The sequence below is a fragment of the Neomonachus schauinslandi genome, chromosome 3 (assembly GCF_002201575.2).
Source record: "Neomonachus schauinslandi chromosome 3, ASM220157v2, whole genome shotgun sequence".
In the NCBI taxonomy this organism is placed as follows: Eukaryota; Metazoa; Chordata; class Mammalia; order Carnivora; family Phocidae; genus Neomonachus; species Neomonachus schauinslandi.
This window is the reverse complement of record NC_058405.1, coordinates 135594428-135618303: the sequence shown is the minus strand read 5'-3', so window position 1 is coordinate 135618303 and position 23876 is coordinate 135594428. Positions and strand designations below refer to the sequence as shown.

The 23876-nt window shown below is 36.3% G+C and overlaps 1 protein-coding gene and 1 pseudogene across 1 annotated transcript; both read right to left on the bottom strand.

The window, feature by feature from the left end:
- Positions 1-94: 94 nt before the first annotated feature.
- Positions 95-23863, bottom strand: SCRN3 (secernin 3). The gene is made up of 8 exons (XM_021703088.2): positions 23803-23863; positions 21814-21983; positions 19714-19895; positions 18481-18680; positions 15361-15573; positions 9464-9626; positions 8527-8707; positions 95-510 (listed from the first exon to the last, which is right to left on the bottom strand). Exons 2-8 carry the CDS (start codon positions 21970-21972, stop codon positions 340-342), a joined length of 1269 nt encoding a protein of 422 aa, XP_021558763.1. The 5' UTR covers positions 21973-21983; positions 23803-23863; the 3' UTR covers positions 95-339.
- On the bottom strand, positions 7328-8301 carry LOC123324305 (annotated as a pseudogene).
- Positions 23864-23876: the final 13 nt, after the last annotated feature.

Sequence of the window (23876 nt, the reverse complement as noted above, 5' to 3'; positions counted from 1 at the left end):
TAATAAACATAAATCCATGCATTATTTTAATATTTTATGCTTCATAAAGAATTGAATATTAAATTATTATAATTTTTAAAAAGGTATTATGGCTAAAAAAAAAAAAAAACACACACACAAGTAAATACCTGAAATACCTCCTGGCTATCCCCTGATATACGTGCCTAATTCCAATGTTATTTTCTTTCTCAATACTTCAGCAAGGCTATCTGTAGTTCTAATAGGCCATTAACGTAAATGCTATTAAAGAATAATCAGATCTGCTCAAATGAGGTTATATCATTTACCAAGATGATAGATTCTGACTTTGAAGAAGATTGCTGACCATTTATATGACCACTAAGGACTAATGTTTGACTTATAAATTCTAATTTCATCTTTTGCACACTGAGGAAAGAGATTAACAACTTTATCCACATCAAGATGCTTGTTTTGAAGAATTGATTCCATCTCTTTGAATAGTTCTTTCTCCAGTTTCTTCATGTTGTCCAACAGGGTTTTGGCTTTTTCCTGAATAATTAAAAAATAAAAATAAATAAACACACAGACACATGTACAAGTCTAACCAAATTCCAACTCACCTCTATGGACAAGATTTATTCATTCCGGTTTCCACTTATAGTTTGGTTCCCTTCCTCTTATTCTTTAGATATAGAAGGAATGAAATTCTTCAGGAAAAATCATTGTTCTAGATTGAATTAACGATTAACCCCAATTTATTAGGTATCTTTAGTAGAAAAGATAAGAGTAACTGCGTAGGATTAGTCTATAAGCAAGAAACCTAAAAGACAAATAACAGGACCATTGAAATTATGATACTGTGTATGGGGAATGTTGCTGAAAATTGAGGCCAAGATATTTTTTTAATGAATCTTTATTTTGAAAGCTTTATTATATAGCTACTACAAATAGTTGCCTTAAACATCTTATTTTGATTGTATAGCTTTAAGCAGCATTTTTGTCATAAGTAATCAATTTTCATATCATCAATGTTCCTTATTCTTCGAGGCTAAGATATTTTTATGAAGTTGGATCTTCTATATTTAAAATCAGGATTATCAGATTCAACAAAGGAAAAAGAACAGCAGTATTCAAGGGAAAGAAACTAAAAGAAAAGACATTTTCTCGATGATTCCTCCCTATGATTTCTCTCTGTTTCAAGAAGGGGGCAAATGGTCATGACTTTTACAGAATGAAGCAATTTTTAAGTTATTGATGAATTACCATAACCAGTTACAGGGTAGGTACTGAGAGAAAAAGTATGTAAGAAGAAAGTTATTAGAAAATGAGCTTGGGGGGTGCCTGGGTGGCTCAGTCGTTAAGCGTCTGCCTTCGGCTCAGGTCATGATCCCAGGGTCCTGGGATCGAGCCCCACATCAGGCTCCCTGCTCCACGGGAAGCCTGCATCTCCCTCTCCCACTTCCCCCTGCTTGTGTTCCCTCTCTCGCTGTGTCTCTCTCTGTCAAATAAATAATCATAAAAAAAAAAAAAAAAAACGAAAGAAAGAAAGAAAATGAGCTTGGAAGTTTTCCTTCCATTTCTATTTTTTGGAACAATTTCAGAAGAATAGGTATTAATTCTTTAAATGTTTGGGTAGAATTCCCCTGGGAAGCCATTTGGCCCTGGGCTTTTGTTTGTTGGGAGATTTTTGATGACTGCTTCAATTTCCTTAGTGGTTATAGGTCTGTTCAGGTTTTCTATTTCTTCCTGGTTCAGTTTTGGCAGTTTATACATCTCTAGGAATGCATCCATTTCTTCCAGATTATCTAATTTGCTGACATATAGTTGTTCATAATATGTTCTTATAATTGTTTGTGTTTCTTTGGTGTTGGTTGTGATCTCTCCTCTTTCATTCATGATTTTATTTATTTGAGTCATTCTCTTTTCTTTTTGATAAGTCTGGCCAGGGTTTTATCAATCTTATTAATTCTTTCAAAGAACCAGGTCCTAGTTTCCTTGATCTGTTCTACTGTTCTTTTGGTTTCTATTTCATTGATTTCTGCTCTCATCTTTATTATTTCTCTTCTCCTGTCAGGTTTAGGCTTTATTTGCTGTTTTTCCTCCAGCTCCTTTACGTGTAGGGTTAGGGTGTGTATTTGAGACCTTTCTTGTTTCTTGAGAAAGGCTTGTATTGCTATATACTTTCCTCTTAGGACTGCCTTTGCTGCATCCCAAAGATTTTCAACAGTTGTGTTTTCATTTTCATTTGTTTCCATGAATTTTTTTAATTCTTCTTTAATTTCCTTGTGACCCATTCACTCTTTAGAAGGATGCTCTTTAGCCTCCATGTATTTGAGTTCTTTCTGACTTTCCTCTTGTAATTGAGTTCTAGTTTCAAAGCATTGCGGTCCAAAAATATGCAGGGAATGATCCCAATCTTTCGGTACCAGTTGAGACCTGATTTGTGACCTAGGATGTGATCTATTCTGGAGAATGTTCCATGGGCACTAGAGAAGAATGTGTATTCTGTTGCTTTGGGATGGAAAGTTCTGAACATATCTGTGAAGTCCATTTGGTCCAGTGTGTCATTTAAAGCCTTTATTTCCTTGTTGATCTTTTGCTCAGATGATCTGTCCATTTTAGTGAGGGGGGTGTTAAAGTCCCCCACTATTATTGTATTGTTGTTGATGTGTTTCTTTGCTTTTGTTATTAATTGGCTTATATACTTGGCTGCTCCCATGTTAGGGGCATATATATTTACAATTGTTAGATCTTCTTGTTGGATAGACCCTTTAAGTATGATATAGTGTCCTTCCTCATCTCTTATTACAGTCTTTGGTTTAAAATCTTATTTGTCTGATATAAGGACTGCCACTCCACCTTTCTTTTGGTGTCCATTAGCATGGTAAATGGTTTTCCACCTCCTCACTTTCAATCTGGGGGTGTCTTTGGTTCTAAAATGAGTCTCTTGCAGACAGCATATCGATGGGTCTTGTTTTTTTATCCAATCTGATACCCTGTGTCTTTTGATTGTGGCATTTAGCCCATTTACATTCAGGGTAACTATTGAAACATATGAATTTAGTGCCATTGTATTGCCTGTAAGGTTACTGTTACTGTATATTGTCTGTGTTCCTTTCTGGTCTATGTTACTTTTAGGCTCTCTCTTTGCTTAGAGGACCCCTTCCAATATTTCTTGTGGGGCTGGTTTCGTGTTTGCAAAGATACAAATGTAGGGATCCGAAGGGGTACATGCACCCCGATGTTTATAGCAGCAATGTCCACAATAGCCAAACTATGGAAAGAGCCAAGATGTCCATCGACAGATGAATGGATAAAGAAGATGTGGTATATATATACAATGGAATATTATGCAGCCATCAAAAGGAATGAAATCTTGCCCTTTGCAACGATGTGGATGGAACTGGAGGGTCTTATGCTGAGCGAAATAAGTCAATCAGAGAAAGACATGTATCATATGACCTCACTGATATGAGGAATTCTTAATCTCAGGAAACAAACTGAGGGTTGCTGGAGTGGTGGGGGGTGGGAGGGATGGGGTGGCTGGGTGATAGATATTGGGGAGGGTGTGTGCTATGGTGAGCGCTGTGAATTGTGTAAGACTGATGAATCACAGACCTGTACCTCTGAAACAAATAATACATTATATGTTTAAAAAAAAGAAGAAGAAGATAGCAGGAAGGGAAAAATGAAGGGGGGGAAATTGGAGGGGGAGACGAACCATGAGAGACTATGGACTCTGAGAAACAAACTGAGGGTTCTAGAGGGGAAGGGGGTGGGGAGATGGGTTAGCCTGGTGATGGGTATTAAAGAGGGCACATACTGAATGGGGCACTGGGTGTTATATGCAAACAATGAATCATGGAACACTACGGCAAAAACTAATGATGTAATGTATGGTGATTAACATAACATAATAAAATTTTTTAAAAAATAAAGAAAATGAGCATAATTTTAAAAATTTGAACCATTATGGCACAGAACTCCAAAAAACAAAGATTCTTAACCTTAATGTGGACTTTACAATCAAATTGTATCGACTTTTTCTGAAGAAATGCTACATTTCTCCATATCAGTGGGAAGAATGTATTTTGTCTACAAATGGTATTGGAATAATTAGTCAGCTCTTGGAAAACAGAATCCCTATTTCCTAACATACACAAAAATAAATTTCAGACAAATTAAAGAACTAAATATTTTTTTCAAACACACATATACATACTGGAAAAAAAATACAGAAGTTATATTTATTTTGAGGTGAGGCTGGCCTTTTCAAGCATAAAATCAAGAAGCCTTAAAGGGAAAGACTAACAAATGTAATTGACTAAACTTAAAACTTTTTTGTCAGACAAAAAGGTTAAACAATAAACTGATGAAAAATCTGCAATATAACAGACTCAAAACTCACATATTTTTGCCTCTTTGAGGCAAAAGACAAAAACAACCAAGAAACAATTTAATAATAGGCTAAGGAAAAGAAGAGGCAAGTCATTTAAGAGGAAATACTAATGGCCAATAAACATATGAGAAGATTTTTAACCTCATTAGTAATCAAGAAATGTAAAACAAGGGGCGCCTGGGTGGCTCAGCTGGTTAAGCAGTTAAGCAGCTGCCTTCGGGGGCACCTGGGTGGCTCAGTTGTTAACCATCTGCCTTTGGCTCAGGTCATTATCCAGGGTCCTGGGATCAAGCCCCACATCGGGCTCCGGGCTCTGCGGGAAGCCTGCTTCTCCCTCTCCCACTCCCCCTTGCTTGTGTTCCCTCTCTCACTGTGTCTCTCTCTATCAAATAAATAAATAAAATCTTTAAAAAAAAAAAAAGCGGCTGCCTTTGGCTCAAGTCATGATCTCAGGGTCCTGGGATGGAGCCTCCCATTGGGCTCCCCGCTCAGCGGGGAGCCTGCTTCTCCCTCTCCCTCTACCCCTCCCCACCGCTCATGCTTGTGTGCGTGCTCTCTCAAATAAATAAAATCTTAAAAAAAAATGTAAATTAAAAGTAGCATTGACTCTCTCTAAGACATAAAAGTAGATTAGAACCAGAGAAAGACAAATACCATATGATTTCACTTGGATGTGGAATCTAAAAAACAAAACAAACAGCAAAAATAGACCCATAAATACATAGCAAACAGATTGATTGTTGCCAGAGGAGAGGGGCGTGAGGGGGTGAGCAAAATGGGTGAAGAGGAGAGGGGGATACAGATGTCCAGTTATGGAATGAATAAGTCACGGGGGATAAAAGGCACATAAGGAATATAGTTAATGGTATTGTAATAGCATATGGTGACAGATGGCAGCTACACTTGGGGTGTATATAATGTATAGAGTTGTCCAATCACTATATTGTACACCTGAAACTAATGTTAACATCGTGTGTCAACTATACTTAAATTAAAAAAAAAAAGACTAGAACCCAGCTCTTTGACACTTCTTCCCTCAAATTCTATTGTCTTTCCACTACTTTCTGTCGTCAATCAACATTTAATGCCTATTAAGTAAAGCCTAAAGCAGTAACAACAGCTTTTAAATTTTAATTTCAGTATTACTTAGAAAAATGTCAATCAGTAATTTAATTAAACAAATATTTAATAATAAGTCTACAAAACCAACCTTCCAGAAGCAGTATTGAGGGGAAAAGGAAGCTGACAACTCCTGAGAACTATAGTAAGCAATTAGTGCAGTGTAGAGGCTGCTCAGGGAGGAATGAGGGAAAATCCCCCCAGAGCAGACAGTCTTGAAACATATCACTGAGGAACTTGAGCATCAAGGCAAGAGGAACCAAAGGACTCATCACTCTTCACAGAGCTGTGCTGAGTCTGGAGGGTAAGCCAAGCTCATGCAGTGTATGACACCATGGCCAGTGGATTGGGCTTTCATCAGCACACTTAATGGACTCCTGGGACAAATTGCTTGCCTCTCACTCCATGCCACCAGGCTACAAAAAGTGTTTACACTCGAAGTTTGTTTTTTTTCTTTTTTAAAGATTTATTTGAAGGAGGGGAGGGGCAGAGGGAGAGGAAGAGAGAATCTTAAGCAGACTCCTCGCTGAGCATGCGGCCCACACGTGACCGATGCTGGGCTTCATGTCAGGCTCAATCTCATGACCCTGAGATCATGACCTGAGTTGAAACCAAGAGTCAGACGCTGAACTGACTGTGCCACCCAGGTGCCCCTACACTCACAGTTTTAATAAAATAAAATAAATATAATATAAAAAAATAAAGCAAGAATAGTGTCAAGAATTCACAGCAAATAGCAGGTCTGGACAGAACTATCTGCTTTAAGCGTAAGCAAAGCAGGCAGGGGAATGGCAACCATGCAAACATACTACAGACAAAAGTCAATAAATAATTACCTAGAGGACAATTAATTTAATTCACTTTATGTAGAAAGTGACATAGAAGGTCAGGCACTTTTCAGAGTATAGCTAATCTCTTCTCAATCTCTTGGATCTAGGCCCTCATGTCCTAACTGTTTTGGGTGTTCACCTATACCTTCAAACAGTTGTTTTTATTCCTCCAGCTTTTATAGTTATTCTGGGGGGGAGGTTAGTGTAATACTAGTTATGTAGAAAGAATGTAAATGTATATACCTTGATGAAGAAAAGGAATTATAGGCAATAGAGTATAAACAGGTGAGAGAAGGTATAAGATGGTATAAGCTATAAGGTATAAGATGGCGAATCTTTTCCTTCATTGAAGGAAGTGAGCTGATGGTTCTGTAAAAAACCTTTAGGTAGCCCTTCCATTTCCTTCTAGTCTATTTTTTATCTCTGGGGCAGAGAGGGAAGAGGGCAAGAAGGCTGAAGAAGTATGGATATTATAAAATTGTCAGTCTATGTGTGTATCTATCTGTGTCCCCCAAAATATATCTGCTTATTTCTAGAGATGAGATTTTGGATGATATGTTAATCTTCTCTAATGCTTACATTTAAAAATCACAAGCATTTATCATTTTTTTAAAACTCCAACTCATTGTTATTATTTTAAGTCTAAGGGGTGTTAAGCACTTTCCATTAAAATTAATCTAAGGCTATATGATTCAGAACGTTATGTAAGAGACTATGTTAACTGCCCTCCAGTAGCTTTGTCATTTTTGGTGTGAGATATAAACGAAGTAAGCTGCTTAAACTCCCTAAGTCTCAGATTCTTTATCAGTAAAATGAACATAATAATAGTAGCTACTCATAAAGAATGTGAAGATTAAATAAAATATTCTGTGTAATGGTACCATGATGCTGTTGGATAGTAAGTGCTCAGTAAACGTTAGGTATTGTTATTACATTTAACATATTAAATTTCCCTAAAAGATTCACAATGCATTCTTTTTTTTTTTCCGACTTTTACAAACTGTTTATTTTCCGTCAACCTTTCCCATTTCTATTTCCATTTTGTTTGCCTTTGTGGAAGAGCAGCTTAAGACCACTCAGTGGTTGTTCCTACCCATTCAGTGGCCTGAGCAGTGGGAGCTGCAGACCAGTCTTCAGGGGCCGGCTGGGCGCTCCAGTCTTCAGTAGGGAACTGCTGAATAGGCACTGAGGGCCCCTGCACGCCTTCAGACCAGTCTGCGACTTCAGGCTGAGTAGCAGTGACCTCAGGAGCTGGAGCCGTCCACTCACCCTGAAATTCCTCCTTGGTCACAGCCTTTTCAGCAGCGGCCTGCTCTTCCTTTTCAATCTCTTCAGGATCTCTGTAGAAGCAGAGATCAGGCATGACCTCCCACGGGTGCTCACGGGAAATGGTGCCACGCATGCGCAGAACTTCCCTGGCCAGCCGCCACCACATCAGACCCCCTGAGTGAGCTCCTTTGTTGTTGCAAGGGATGGCGATGTCCACATAGCGCAGAGGAGAGTCGGCCTTGGACAGAGCGATGGTAGGCAGGTTAACATAAGACGCCCCTGTAAGAGGCTGGTGGTCAGCCCTGGGCTCAGTAACCACCAGAAGTCTCGGCTCCCGGAAGGCTGCCTGGATCTGGTTAGTGAAGGTTCCAGGAGTGAAGGAGCCGGCAATAGGAGTGGCTCCAGTAGCAGCAGCAAATTTCAGCACAGCTCGCTGGCCAGTATTCCTGGACGATGTGACACTGACATCACTGGGTTTTCAACGGCAACGATGGCACGAGCTGCCAGCAGAAGCTTCTCCCAGGTTCTCTTCAGATTTATGATGTGGATACCATCACTTTTCCTTTTGTAGATGTACTGTTCCATTGGAAAGTCAAGGTTGGCGCCACCTAACTGGGTTCCTCCTGCAAGGAATTTGAGGACATCCTCCTCCTTCATTTGCAGGACATCAAGGGCTCCGGACATTGTGAAAGTTTCCCTTTAAGTTACGACGGGAACGCAAAACAATGCCATATGGACACTTCCCTGGGTAGCGCGGAAAGGCTCACAATGCATTCTTAATCATTATTTTTAACCTTCAATTACAGGTCTATAATCTAAACATCTAAACTATTTTTAAACCTATTTTGATGAAGGAAGGAAAGAAAGCTGAAATTCTGAAGTTCAAAATGTGGATTGAATCATAGTTGAAACCATTCTTAATGATAAAACAATATAATTTAATCATACCTCCTTTTTATCTATTATTTCCAATGCCTGTTGATGTTTTTGGTAGAGTGGGTGTCTTCTGTCAGGCTTAAACTGAAAACGTGGCTTCTTTTTAACTGGATCTTCAAGTTCAAATGTTGGTGAACTGGTATCCAATAGTGGTGGAATATTTGGTACAAATATGAAAGGCTTAAAAATCGATCTAGAAGAAAAAGTCTTCATTAAATTGGCTTGTGGGGATATAAAAATATTCAGCATTATTCTAAATCTTTTAAGATTCCCTCTAGTCTCTATTAATTTGTTACATACTAGTTGTTCCTGTCATACTAGTTATACCCATGTCTGTCTTTCCTGGTACACTGGGCTCTCCTTTGGGGCTGGGGAGCACACTTTATTTAGTATTCCCATGAACCTAACAAAGGGGCTGGCACAGAAACAGTGCCAAGTGAAATTATAGTTCATCATTTTCTACTGCAAACTCCACAGTTGAAGGGTAAGAACAATCCTCAGTGTTATAGATTGAGGATTAGGATTTGGCATGAAAATCAGCAGCAGTATTAAGGTATTCATGAGTCTCATCCCATCTTCTTGAAAATATCTTTAATAACATGAAAGACCATAACACTAGGAGATAGTGACTATAAGATAACGTACATGTACACGTAAATGTACATAATACTATAATGTAATGTACATTAAGTTCTATGAGAGACACTAATGACTAAAGAGTAGGGATAACTGCATACAAGAATCTATTAACATATTCTCCTATAAAAATGAGAATAGTTACGGCAGTTATGTACATATGGAAATGGCAGACTACAACCTGAACAGAAAATGCATCCAAAAATTATTGTCATGTTTGTGTAAGAAAATTTAGCCTGGCAAAATCACCAACAGACTAATGACTACCCCACTCCTTGACCCCTTGCTGGTTTACAATATTCTATGACTTTACCTCTCAGGATCAGGAGTCCCAGTAAAGAAGTGAATGCAAGGAAGGCTGGAGTCTTGAGGTAAAATAGAAACCATGCTTGCAGTGGTCAGGAATTCTCCCTCCATATTAATGCCACTTGGTTTATCTCGGAGAATTTCCATCATTGTTTCAAAAGTTATATTTCCTAGGGAAATCATTTTAAAAATCATCAAATCCATATGAATTTGTAGATTGATATACTGTAAATATGAGCTTTCTCTATATTGATAATATATAACATGAGATAATAGTCTAGGTATAAATTAGAGATTGACTCTAAACAAACCTTGTATCACAAATATTAGTTTCATTCCACTGTTGTAATGAAGATTTTTTTAGAAAATATAAAATACAAAGTCTCAAAACCATTTATCAGGTAAAATCGTAACTTTTTTTTTTTTTAAGATTTTATTTATTTATTTGAGAAAGAGAATGAGATAGAGAGAGCATGAGAGGGGGGAGGGTCAGAGGGAGAAGCAGACTCCCTGCTGAACAGGGAGCCCGACACGGGACTCGATCCCGGGACTCCAGGATCATGACCTGAGCCGAAGGCAGTCGCTTAACCAACTGAGCCACCCAGGCGCCCCAAATCGTAACTTCTTAAGAAGGAATAAAAAATGCAAAATATGCTCAGTCTTGTTGCCCTTAACAAAAATTTTTAAGATGTATTTAGTTAGCAGTGAACTGACAGTATCAGTAACTACTATCTGAGTCTATCCATTCCGGGAACAAAATATTAAGAGAATATTGTGCTTGGTTTCCAATATTATACAAGATGTTCTTTATAAAATAATATACTTTTCCTATAATAATTTCTGTACCTGACTTTAATACCCTTATCTGAAAGTGTGAATTGTAACCAGAGTGGGAATGAAGGAGACAAAACACATTATTGGTTAATAGAATTTTTTTTTTTTAAGACTTTTATTTATTTGACAGAGAGAGAACAAGCAGAGGGAGAGAGAGGGAGAAGCAGGCTCCCTGCTGAGCAAGGAGCCCGATGTGGGACTTGATCCCAGGACCCTGGGATCATGACCCAGGCCGAAGGCAGCCACTTAACTGACTGAGCCACCCAGGTGTCCCTGGTTAATAGAATTTTTATGAACATAATTCTGCTGGACTACTTAAAAAACTTAAATGTCCATTGTGTGTGATGAAAATAGATTGCATTATATTTTGTTTTCTGTTTTCATATGTGAAGTTTGATATTTTAAGGTTTTTATTTTAGAAAAATAGAAAAAAATCTATTTTCTCTTTAGCAAACACAACATGACCATTGTTACAGAGACCCTCAGAATTCTGTATTTGCAAGGTATTTCCACCAAAAAATTTAAAAAGCCAATCATGCCTTCAGACAGCTCTGCTCCTTGCTATACATTTCCATAGTCAAAGATGTGGTTCCAGGGCGCCTGGGTGGCTCAGTTGGTTAAGCTACTGCCTTCGGCTCAGGTCATGATCCTGGAGTCCCGGGATCGAGTCCCGCATCGGGCTCCCTGCTCAGCGGGGGGTCTGCTTCTCCCTCTGCCCTCTTCCCTCTCGTGCTCTCTCTCATTCTCTCTGTCTCAAATAAATAAATAAAATCTTAAAAAAAAAAAAAAAAAAGATGTGCTTCCAGATCTAACTCCTAATAACAAGATGAATAATCTTATCCCTACACAATGCAGTCCTCCAAAAGTAGCCCAAATACCTTCTTCTAACATGTCATAATTCTCTTTCCAAAAATTTGACTCTCAATTCCCCTGAATCAAATTAAAACTCCTTCAAATTAAAACTTACCATTAAGCTTAATTGGAATAAGGTTCTCCTTTCCTATAAGCATTCCTGATCTTTTGTATATATTGGTCCTATCTCTGCCATTAGATTATAAATTCTCTAAAGACAAGAATGGGATATTTCTCTGTTTAGTTCTCATTCATTCAGTACATACTTATTGAGCATCTACTAAATGCCACGCACTGTCCTAGGAAATGGAGAAACAGAGAGATAGATATTGATGCACTTTGACATAGATATGTAGCTCTGTGAATGTAAAGAAGTGAAAGTCCCCTGGTCCAATTTCAGTTGGGGTGACCACAGTTAACAATTCAAAAAAGGATCTTTCCTGAAGAGTTTCAGAATAGGTTTAAAAGCCTTCCCCTGAATAAATACAAGAAATTCTCATTATCAAAAGAAAATGGTACTAGAAAATAGCCATTTAAAGGAGCACATTTAAAATAAGAATCAAAATTTCATGGTAAATAGTGGAGGAAAAGGACTGATTAGGTCTTTAAAATGAAATAATAATATTACAAAAATAAATTTATATAAGCTTAGAGTCAACAAAATTTAGGTTAGAATTTTAATATGCTAATTCTTAGAACAATGACTAAATCCAGTGTAATTTTTCCAACAAAAGTGGTAAGAATGTAACTTTAACTACTGCAACATGATCATAAAGATAATTTTTAAAAATTATTTATTTGAGAAAGTGAGAGCATGAGTGGAGGGGCAGAGGGAGAGGGAGAAGCAGACTCCCTGCCAAGCAGGAAGCCTGACTCAGGACTTGATCCCAGGACCCTGAGATCATGACCTGAGCCAAAGGCAGACGGTTAACCGACTGAGCCACCCACCCACCCAAAACATACTAATTTAAGTCTGTGTCTGATGAAGCTAGTTTATGAATACCAGTGGGTCACTTTCTACTGTCTGCTTTCTCTTGGTTTTCAGTCACTTAGTCTTATTCCTTGGCATGTCTGATAATTTTTTATTGAATGTTGGACACTATGGATGAAAGTTTATAGAAGTTCTTCATGATGTTTTCCTCAACAGAGGATTTAATTTTCTTCTGGAAAACAGACAGAATATAAGTAGATTACCTATTGATCCAGTTGAGACTGGTCTATTCCCTATTGTAGCTTTTCTGGGGTCTCAACTGAAAGCCTGGGATATTTCCCAGGCCTCTTCCTGGTTGGCTATTAGATCTAAGTGTGTCCCTAAGGCCTTGTGAGATTCCCAAATCTCTACTTAGCTTTTTAGGCTCTTAGCAACTACTTTTGTCTTGATTTCTCAATATCTCATCCTACATTTGTGCTGCTTAGAAGTCAAAAATTGCTTTAAGGAGAAATTGTGACATAGAAGGTCAGGCACTTTTCAGAGTATAGCTAATCTTTTCTCAATCTCTTGGATCTAGGCCCTCATGTCCTAACTGTTTTGGGTGTTCACCTATACCTTCAAACAGTTGTTTTTATTCCTCCAGCTTTTATAGTTATTCTGGGGGGGAGGTTAGTGTAATACTAGTTATTCCTTGATAACCAGAAGCAGAAGTCCAGCTCAGTGCTTTTAACCACTCCACTATTGAGCCTCCCATCAGTCCCTTTTTACCCTCAAGTAGTATCAATTTTTCAATAATAGTAACGAACATGATAGACCTATATTATAAAAAGTACAGTTAAAAAAAAACCATAAAACATATAGTTCCTGCCATCAGATATTTTCACATACTTTATATTGGAAATGTTTAACTATTGCATTAAAATTCATTCTAAAGAAACAAATAACTTTCATTTAACACAGTTGGTTGACCACAGTTATTTGTCTCCTCTCTCCTAATACCCTACTATAATAACAGTAAAGGAATAAAAAATGAAATAACTCACAAAGACAAAGAGAGCATGAAAAGCAAGAATTTCCTCCCTCCATTCCCATGATATAAGGGAATAATTAAAAGAAAAAAGCTTACAGCAAGTCTGTACTAAAAATGTGATTCTGTGACATTTAAAATTAAAATAAAATTGACTTCCATATAAAATAATCTAATATTATACCCTCAGTCAATCATATACGTTACTATTTCATGTTAATAGCAAATTTTCCATTTCTCCTTAGGATAGCTATGACTTCAAATTCAAGAAAAATAATTTATAGATAACTTGTTATAAGAACAAATCTTTCATTAATTTTGAGAAAATGCAGGAAGAAAAAAAGAGGGTGTATCTGAAAACAGCCCTTAACATTAAAACTAAACAATAAAGCAAAAGCCTACCATCCACACCTATCTATCAGACACATAGCTTCTGCACCTAGTGAGATTTTAAAATGATTCAAATCTAAATTCCTATAAATGGCAAGTTTTAATGAAAACAGTGTCGGAACCATAACGCTGCGATAATACAGGTATTATGAAAATGTTTTCTGTATTCAAAACCTACAATTCTCAAAATGAAGGGAGGATTTACATGATCACTTGAGTAGGATAGCTATAAGTAATCCACTAGCAAGCATTGAATAAGTACTGAGACTGCAGTAGCAGGGTTCAGTAAAATGAATGCAAAACACAGGGTGCAATTTCACTGCAATTTAAACTAGTTATTTAAAATACATGAGTGAATATAGATACAATTTGGATATACATGCAGCACAGTTAATAGCTATCAGGTAGCTGGAAAGAAGAAGGGTAGGCTCTTCCACCTAGAAAAATCATAGGAAAAATTAACTATAATGTACTACCAGACAATTTTCTATGAAAGTATTGGAAAGACATTTATTCTTTTGGCAAGCACAGAAAGCTGGATGAACTGTACATTATACTTGGGGAGAAAAAGAAGTTTCAGGTCAGTGCAACTCTTGCTATAATCATGCATTCATTTTAAATCTATATATAATCCAGCTATTTTGTAGTTAAAAATAACAGAATTAATTACTATGATGCAGTAGCTAATTAATTTATAATTACCTCTATTTTTTTCTTTATTTTGTCCAATAACCCAGTTAAACCCTAGGATTCTTGACATTTTCCTCTCTACCTTAATTATGTGTTGTTCTTCTTCATTTTTTTAGGAATACTTCCTAATTTATGTCCTGAACCTCTAAGTTATTGCCAGAAAAAAGTACACAACAGTGATCTTTGTTAAATTATCTGTAAGTTACAATTTAATTTAATTCAACTAACAATCCTGTTAACTTAATCAAAAAATACGTATTAAACACATACAACATACTAGTGCAAGACACTGAACTAGGTGCTGAGAGAAATATAAGCTCAAATAAGAGAGTCCATTTTTTTCAGTTTCATAGAGGAGATAAATGAAGAGCACAGTTTCCTCATTTGTGAAATGAAGATAATACCTACTTCACATAGTTCCTTAGAGAAGATAATGCAATCACTTAGCACAGTGTCCAGTCCGATAGCTTTTAACAAATGGGAATAGGTACTGCTGCAACTGCTACTCAGTCTCTACTTTTACAGTAATAGTAAATCTAAAATTCCTTAGAATAACACATTTTAGCATTTCCTACATACCCATCTACATGAAAAAAAAGTCTAAATAACCTATTTATAAAATGACTAACATTAAGAAACCTTATTAAAAAAACCTTTCACATGAGGAGCACGTGGGTGGCTCAGTTGTTAAGGTCTGCCTTCAGCTCAGGTCATGATCCCAGGGTTCTGGGATCGAGCTCCGCATCGGGCTCCCTGCTCGCCGGGAGGCCTGCTTCTCCCTCTCCCTCTCCCCCTGCTTGTGTTCCCTCTCTCACTATCTCTCTCTGTCAAAAAATAAAATCTTTATTTTTTTTTTAAGATTTTATTTATCTGACAGAGACAGACACAGCGAGAGAAAAATGATCCCAATTTTGTTTAAGAATATTAGTAAAAACTGAAAAAAGGGGTCAGAGGATTGTGAATCTAAACCTGTCATTCAAAAAGAATTATTATCCTCTCAGAATTATACAGCACTTCACTCATCTCAAGAAAAAAAGCTTGTATTAGTTTACAAAATTTCAGTTTAATAAAACTATCTTTACTAAGAATAATTCCTTCAAAACCAGATTTTATCATACCCACATTATACACAGGCAAAATATAATTTTTCATTCTGATATTATTTCAGTGATAAAATTACCTTTGTGTTTATTCAGAAGCTTGTAGCCTTCACAGTATCTGCCTGGTGAAATCATCATCTTGGCTGTGTCAAGATAAGAGTATGTTGCAGCAAAATCAAACTCCTTTTTACCATCCCACCAACCTTTCTGCTTAGCATAGCTTCTCATGTCTAGATGTTCCCGATCAATCTTGATTGTTATAGAAAGCTGATTAGAAATATTACGAACTCCCTCTATTTTCAGAGAAGAAGAGGGGAAGGGAAAAGAAAAATCACATTTAACATGTTTTATTTATCTGTACATTATGATTCTTAATCACTATTTAAAATGCAAATATAGACTTCTAAATTTTGTACCATGTGTATCTCATCTATTACATACTCAAAAAGATAAATAGGGGTGCTTGGGTGGCTTGGTCCAGTAAGTGTCTGACTTTTGATTTCAACTCAGGTCATGATCTTGGGATCATGAGACAGACCTGCATCGGGCTTTGCGCTGGGTGTGGAATCTGCTTAAGATTCTCTCTTAAGAGAGAATCGCTCTTTCTCTCTCCCTCTCTCTCCCCGCCCCAAAAAAGATAAATGAATTACTTTTTTTTAATTAAACTTTTTGAACTTTTTATTTTGAGATAATTGTAGATTCACATGCAGTTGTAAGAAGTAATACAGAGATCCTGTGTACCCGTTACACAGTGTCCCCCAATGGTAACATCTTGTATAATAGCCCAGCTAAACTATTGGTATTGACACAGTCAAGATCTAGAATATTTCCATCTCCATAAAGATCACTCACGTTGCCCTCCTATGGGCACACCCACTTATCTACCCCCACTAAACCCTCATTAACCCCAGGGAACCACTAGTCTGTTATCCATTTCTATTACTGTCATTTCAAGAATATTATACACATGAAATCATATAGCATATAACCTTTTTTTTCTTTTCTCACTTGACAGCATTCTCTAAAGATTCATCCAGGTTATTACATATATCAATAGTTCCTTCCTTTTTATTGCTGAGTATTATTTCATGGTATATACCAGTTTGTTTAACCATTCACAAGTTAAAGGACATCTGGGTTGTTTCTAGTTTTTGGCTATCATGAAGAAAGCTACTATAAATATTTGTGTACAGGTTCTTGTGTGAATGTAAGTTTCTGGGATAAATGCACAAGATTGCAATTGCTGGGTAGTATGGTAGTTGTATATTTAGTTTTTTTAAAAAACTGCCAAACTGTTTTCCAGAGTAGCTACACATTCTTACCAGCAATGATTAAGTGGTCCATTCTCCACCATCTCACCAGTGTTTAGTAGTGTCATTTAAAAATTTTTAACTCTTCTGATATAAGTACAGAGATACCTCATTGTGGCTTTAGTTTGCATTTCCCTAATAGCTAATGATATTGAACATTTCATGTGCTTTTTTGACATCTGTATATCCCTTTAGGTGAAATATATCTTCCTGTCTTTTGCCCATTTTTCTGGTTGGATTTTTTTTACTGTTGAGTTTTGAGATTTATTTATTTGACAGAGAGAGACACAGAGAGAGAGGGAACACAAGCAGGGGGAGCGCCAGAGGGAGAAGCAGGCTTCCCGCTGAGCAGGGAGCCTGAAGTGGGGCTCTATCTGGGATCATGACCTGAGCCGAAGGCAGACCCTTAATGACTGAGCCACCCAGGCACCCCAATAAATAAAATCTTTAAAAAAAAAAAGATTTGATAAAATTTAAAAAAAAGATTTGATAAAATTAAAAAAAAAAGAGTAACAGTCTGCTAAGTAGAAATCAATTAAATTACTCTAACAAAGTCATACTTGGGATATTCTCACTACAAAAACTAGAATAACATCATGATAGAATCAGACAGGGAAGAGGAGTTTTCCATCTAATAGATAATTCACTAAAATTTAATTATGTAGTTCTTGGGCTCATTTAGTAATAGGAAGAGAAACCAGTTGGAAAAGTTAATCTACAACTGGATAATTACACTCAATGCAGGCGTTCCTTTTGAATGGCTAGGTAGGGCTATCTTTCTCAACAGAATACATTTATTCATTTCTCTCTTGCATTTAGCACACTTAATAAAATAAAGAGTGCTAGTAGTACAATCAGGCCAATTATAAAATAAAAAAATAGTCTAAATTCAATTTTATATATTATGCAAAATAAAAACAGGTAAAATATAAAATAAAATGTCATCAAAACAACTGGCAATGACTTATTTTGAAAAAATAACATCCAAATCCTCCAAAGCTCAAGGCTACCTTCATGAAGACTTTCTGAATTTCTCCAGCCCACAATGACTTTTCCTTTCTCTAAATGTTCACATCATCTATGTGCCTGAATCATTCAGGCACCATTTAATATTTTACATGTGCAAATTATCTCTCCTGTAAAACTAGGAGATCCAGGAAGTAAGTACATAAAAAGTACATGATCATGCTTGAGTATAATGAAATTATACTTTCATTATTCTAATGAAAGAATATTGAACTGAGAGTCAGGATGGAAAGATTTAAATTCTAAGTCTTTCAATCGCTGCCTCAAGTAAAGCACTTCACATCTCCAGATTTCGTCACTTGAAAAATGAAAGGAATATATGGTCACAAAGAAACCATGAAAAAAATGCATGCAAAGCATCCTAAAACAATCAAATTGTTATTTTACTCAATGTTTACTCTTTACTATTGTATCAACATATTCTTTCCAGCCACCAACTGACAGACACCAATCCCCAGAAGCACTCCCCCTTCCTCACCTCCATATCCACACGCAATAAAATGTTTAAGTTCAGCCCAAAGTTAAAAGAGGAAGAAATGGCAAGGGGTTATTAAGAAGTAGAAAAGTACTAAAACAACCAAGAGATGCAGCACAGAAAATATATACAGGTTATATAAAATTAGTATCATAATATGGAAAAGAGAGAACACTACCTTTTTCTCTTTTTCAGAAAAGCCCTTTGTAGTGCTCTTTCACTGTTAACATTCTTTCAAATTTTTTCATTTCCCCTGAAGTTCAACCCTTCATTGCACTGGATTATAAATCTTGAGAAACAATTAAATGCAATGTCTGCAGTTAAGGGGGTTATTTTATTAATTATAAGACAAATTAAAAAAAAAACAAATCATGAAAAGTTGTCCATACCTCGTACTTTTTCTGCAGCCCAGTACTTCCCTGCAGTCTCCAGAATCCAGGCTTCATTCCTATCAGCTATCAGGAAACTATTGTGATAGCTAAATACCATCCTACTCTCTGAACAATTTCCACCCTGGCCATATTTTTCTAATAGATCAACAATGACATTGAGGGCTTTTTCAGCTGTATCAGCTCTTTCAAGGCCAAGTCTAAAATAAAAATATAAAAGTTCTCAGATTAAATTTCCATCATTTCTCTTAAACAATTTCATGCACATGAGATTTTTTGTTTATATTCAAAGCAAAAGTTCTTTCAAGTTAATGGATAAACTGAAATTCAACTTCTAAGCCATTCCTTCTGAAGTCAGTTTGGAATCATGAAAACAAAGTCTTTGGAATCATAGATCAATGTTCAAATTCCAACTTGGTAACTTATTGGCAAGTTGCTTTATCTCAGTATCTCATCTATAAAATGAGGATAATAATATATAGCCCATGAGGTTACTGTGAGAATTAATTAAGGTCTGATAAAGTATGTTAGGTACTTCACATAGTTCACATAAACGAATCATAATTTTCAACTCCTTCCCTTCTCCCAATTAATGATCTTTGAGTCTGCAAATTACATGCATATACAAGCATACTTTGGAAATACTGCAGGTTCAGTTCCAGATCACTGGAATAAAATGAATATCGCAAAAAGTGAGTCAAGTGAATTTTTTGGTTCCCCAGTGTATATAAAAGTTATGTTCACACTATACTATAGTTTATTATGTGTGCCACAGCATTATGTCTAAAAAAACAATTACATACTTTAATTTAAAAATTGATTTAAAAAGACTTCCTTGCTAAAAAAAATGCTAACCATTATCCGAGCTTTCACCAAGTTATAATCACTAATTACAGATCACCATAACAAAAATAATAATAATAAAAAGTTTGAAATATTGTGAGAATTACCAAAATGTGACACAGAGACACGAAGTAAGCAAATGCTGTTGGAAAAATGGTGCTGATACACTTGCCTGGCATAACATTGCCACACCCCTTCAATTTGTAAAAACTGCAATATCTGTGAAGTGCAATAAGGCAAAGCATAATAAGATGAGGTATGTCTGTACTCTGAAGCATTTTAACAGAAACTATAAAGTATCAATGTCCAAAATATGGCAAAAATAGGAAAATAAAACTTGTAAGAGTGTTAGACAAGTTCTATACTGAAAAAATATAATTAAAAAATAACCTGACAAGGTCCATGCCCAGTAGTGCCTCTTCATCACAAACTTCTTCTCTTCCCCATACAGCTTCATTCCCAATGCAAACTCCATGCTCATTGGCTCCCATTTCTGCCCCCCATAACCAAGCTGGGCGACTAAGGACAACAGCATATGTTTCAGGAACTTGATCAATTTCTATGTAAGTACACTGTAAAGAAAGTCATAGCAACAACCATAAAACCAAAAAAGAAAAAGTTATCAAGTTTCAGAATCTTACAAACCAAGCAGAAGACATGCCCACTATGAAATAAAGTATAACTAACTTAAAATTTTCTATAATAAAGTTATTACCCTTAAAACTTATTCAGAATTGACTAAAGCTTTTATTCATTCAAATATTTATTAAGCATCTCTTACTACAAAGCACTCTAAGAGATATATTAGTTATAAAGATGAATCAGATACAAATCTTGCTTTCAAGAAACTAAGACTTTCACACTAACTAAAATACAACAAAATGTAAAGTATAAGGGCCATTAAGAAAAGTAAAAGTGAGGTGCTAACGTAAGCTCAGGAGAGAGAGTTTCTAGTTGTGAAATCTCGAAACATTTTGTAGAGGAAGATGTATTCAGTTGAAGCTTAAAGGGAATGGATCTCAATCTCAATGTCCAGTATTTCTTAATTAGTGACATAAGTCCCATATGGTAGCCCTTATATACAAGAGAATTGCTATAGAAGCCTATGTAACCTGTGGAAGTCACCCATCTGGTGTGATGGGTGTGTGTGTGTGTATACTATATATATATAGTATACTATATATATATATTATACTTATATATATAAGTATACTATATAAGTATAGTATATATATATATACTATATAATATAAGTAGAGTATATATATATATATATAGTATACTATATATAAACTATACTATGAAGTAGTATAGTAGTAGTATAAAGAATAAGAACCACTGGTTTACAGAATAGGAGAAATTTAAACATAAAGAGAGAAAGTGGAAATGGATCTAAGATGAATAAATAGTCTCGCAAAAGAAAAAAAAGGCCCGTATACAGAAAACATCTAATATTTAATATATTTTAGTATTAGAATAGCAATAAAATGAAATCTGAAAAATACATAACTTAGCAATAAAAGCATAATGTGAAACGTTTTAAGTTCCATGTTGAATGGGTTTTTTTTTTTTAAGATTTTATTTATTTATTTGAGACAGAGAGAATGAGAGAGAGAGAGCACATGAGAGGGGGAGGGTCAGAGGGAGAAGCAGTCTCCCTGCCGAGCAGGGAGCCCGATGAGGGACTCGATCCCAGGACTCCAGGATCATGACCTGAGCCGAAGGCAGTCGCTTAACCAACTGAGCCACCCAGGCCCCCTTGTTGAATGGATTTTTAATAATTTTTAAAGGATCCTTTAATTAATGTGTATACTACCAAATGGACTGCATAAAATGCATGTTAATAGTATTATCACAGGGCCCCATAAGCCTTTTTTTGATGATAAAACTGTTATTTCCAGAGACTGGAATGACTTTCTCTGTTCTATACCAATCAGAGTACTTTCTGTCCATCAAACTCCAGCTGAAACCCCAGCTCCTGGTGAAGACTTCCTTGATCTCTAGTGTGAATTAACTGCTCCTTCTCCATTGTTGTCACAACTGTTGCTCTTACTTAAATTGAGCATTTAAACCACCCTATTTTATAATAGGGTTAGTTACATACACATCCTATTCCTCTACTAGACCCTAAGCTCCTGGAAGACAGAACTGGTCTTGACAGCAGACTTTAAATCTTTGCCCTATTTGACATGCTTGCATATGATAAACATTCAAATATTTGATCAAAGAATTAACAATTATTTTTATTGTTATTTCAGCTTCCTCCAAATCATTGAAATATAAGACCAGAAATCTAGTTCTGACTCAAATTATTTTTCAGATTTAAATCCTTGAATTTTTAACTTCTATAGTCCCTGCCAAATAGCTAGGTATTTTTTTTTTAAAAAAAGCTGTTTATGACATTTTTTAAAGAAAACTATTGCTAACAAAACATGTACTTCAAAAAAAAAAAAAAAAAAAAACGAAAAACAAAACATGTACTTCACCCACCTGAAGATGTTCTCTCGGGTTATCATGAACTGCAGCAGGAAAATAAACTACCTCTTGTACTTCATCGCACAATCTATCTGAATTTTTTCCAAAAATAATCCTGTTACCAACAGTTGCTGGAGGTAATGCCACAAAAGTATCACAGGAACAAGGCTCCATTTTTTAAAAAACTAAAAAACATATAGAAGATTCAAAATAAAAGGAGAAAAACATTTTTAGTATATACAAAACAAAGAATTTTACTTGATGACCAATGGATGTTATTGCCATACCTAATAAAGGGTGTTCGTTAAAGTTTAAACTTTACACTGTACTGCAAAAATCAGTAAGAAAACGACTTGGGAATGAATCTTGTACTACAAGAATCAGTAAGAACATAGCAATGACCAGTATCTTCTTCTAGTCTATAGGTCAAATTTATCCTCTAAGATCTTTCTCTCCTGAAGTCTTCCCTGAATCTCCTTTCACTATTTCCATATTTGGGAAGCCCGCATTTTACTGCTATGAAGACCATATCTGTGTACACATATGAGTTTCCATATTTGTGCACATATAGGAGTCTCCTCCTGGACAGTAAGATCATTGAGGGCTGGGAGTACACTTTATTAATCTTTGTATTCTCATCACCTGAACTTATGAAAAGTCCCAATATTTCCTCAAACAAGAAGAATACACTCAGAACATAATGCTGAGCTGGAGAAGAATACACAGATTATAATACTGAGACGACTAAAATTTTTAAAAACTCACTGAATCAGACAAATACAAAAATATTGTTTTTGTTGATATTTCCAGGAAGAAGTTCACATACATAACTTGTAAATCCTGATTGTAGAATTTAGTATCAAGATTGTGTCTTCATTTGTAATTTGGAAAATCTTAAATCCTCAATTTTGGTAGAATATATTCGCTTCCAGAATGGACATAATTTTTTTAGAGTTCCTGCTTTCCTTTATGATGCCCAAACTTTAGAATGGCTTCATACAAATAGAGGCTAGCAATTTAAAAACAACATAAATCTAATAAATGTTTCATTAAAAAATCAAAATGACTCAAGTAAGAAAGAAACACCTTTAGCCTGAATTAAGACTTGTCTCTTTTCCTCAGCTATGGATAGTTCCTCAGTTATACCATAGCTGTTATTCTTTTCTGTGTGAATCTCAAACTTTATGTCCTGGATCGCCTTTTCTTTGTGTTCCAAAGTTATTTCGACCACTGCATATCCTTGGCAGGCTATTTAATCTCTAAGCCTTCTGTCTCGTCGGTAAATATCTCAGGAGGCTGTTATTAGAATTTAATAAGACAATGTGTAAAGCTTTTTTGCATAGTGCATGAAACATACCAGACACGCAAAAGAAAGCTGTTATAGTTATTACTGGACAGAAGAGTAAATTTCTCACGAAAGGTTTATTCTTGCTATCACACCCACTGCCTCCCTGAGAGAGGACTGGGTTGGTGGATCCCCTACCGGTAGCAGCCACGTCCAATGAAAACCCTGGAGTCTCAAGAGCCGTCAAGCGGCACGAGATGATCAGTGCTGGCTTAACAGGCGTCCTACGAGAAGCTAAGGAAACATGCCACCTAGTTAGGAAAACACCTAGCCCACTTAGAAAGGGAAGGTTTGAGAGCCTTTACGAACTCCTAGTACGCATTCATCATTCAACAAATGTTTATGAACATCTTTCTGAGCCAAACACCGTACAGCTGGTAACAAAATATAATCCTCGCTCTTGTGGAGTTGGCATTCTATTTTATATGCTTTAGTTCACCAAGAGCTTTCAGAAACATCACATCGTTTGATCCATACGAACGTACTACAGTTTGGGCGAGAATTACTGTTTTCACAACGCAGACGAGAAAATCGGTGCGAAAAACTTCATGGAACCCGAGTCAGAGTCCAGACTAAAGGGCTCAAACTTCAAACACCCCTTCCCACCCAGCACACACTCCACACCCCAGCTGGCGGCGCTCAGCCCACAACCCGCTCACCTCAGACCCGTGGCACCTCCCGCAGCCCCTCGGTCCCGCCCGCGCGGCCCCTCGCGGCTACCCACTTCGCACCT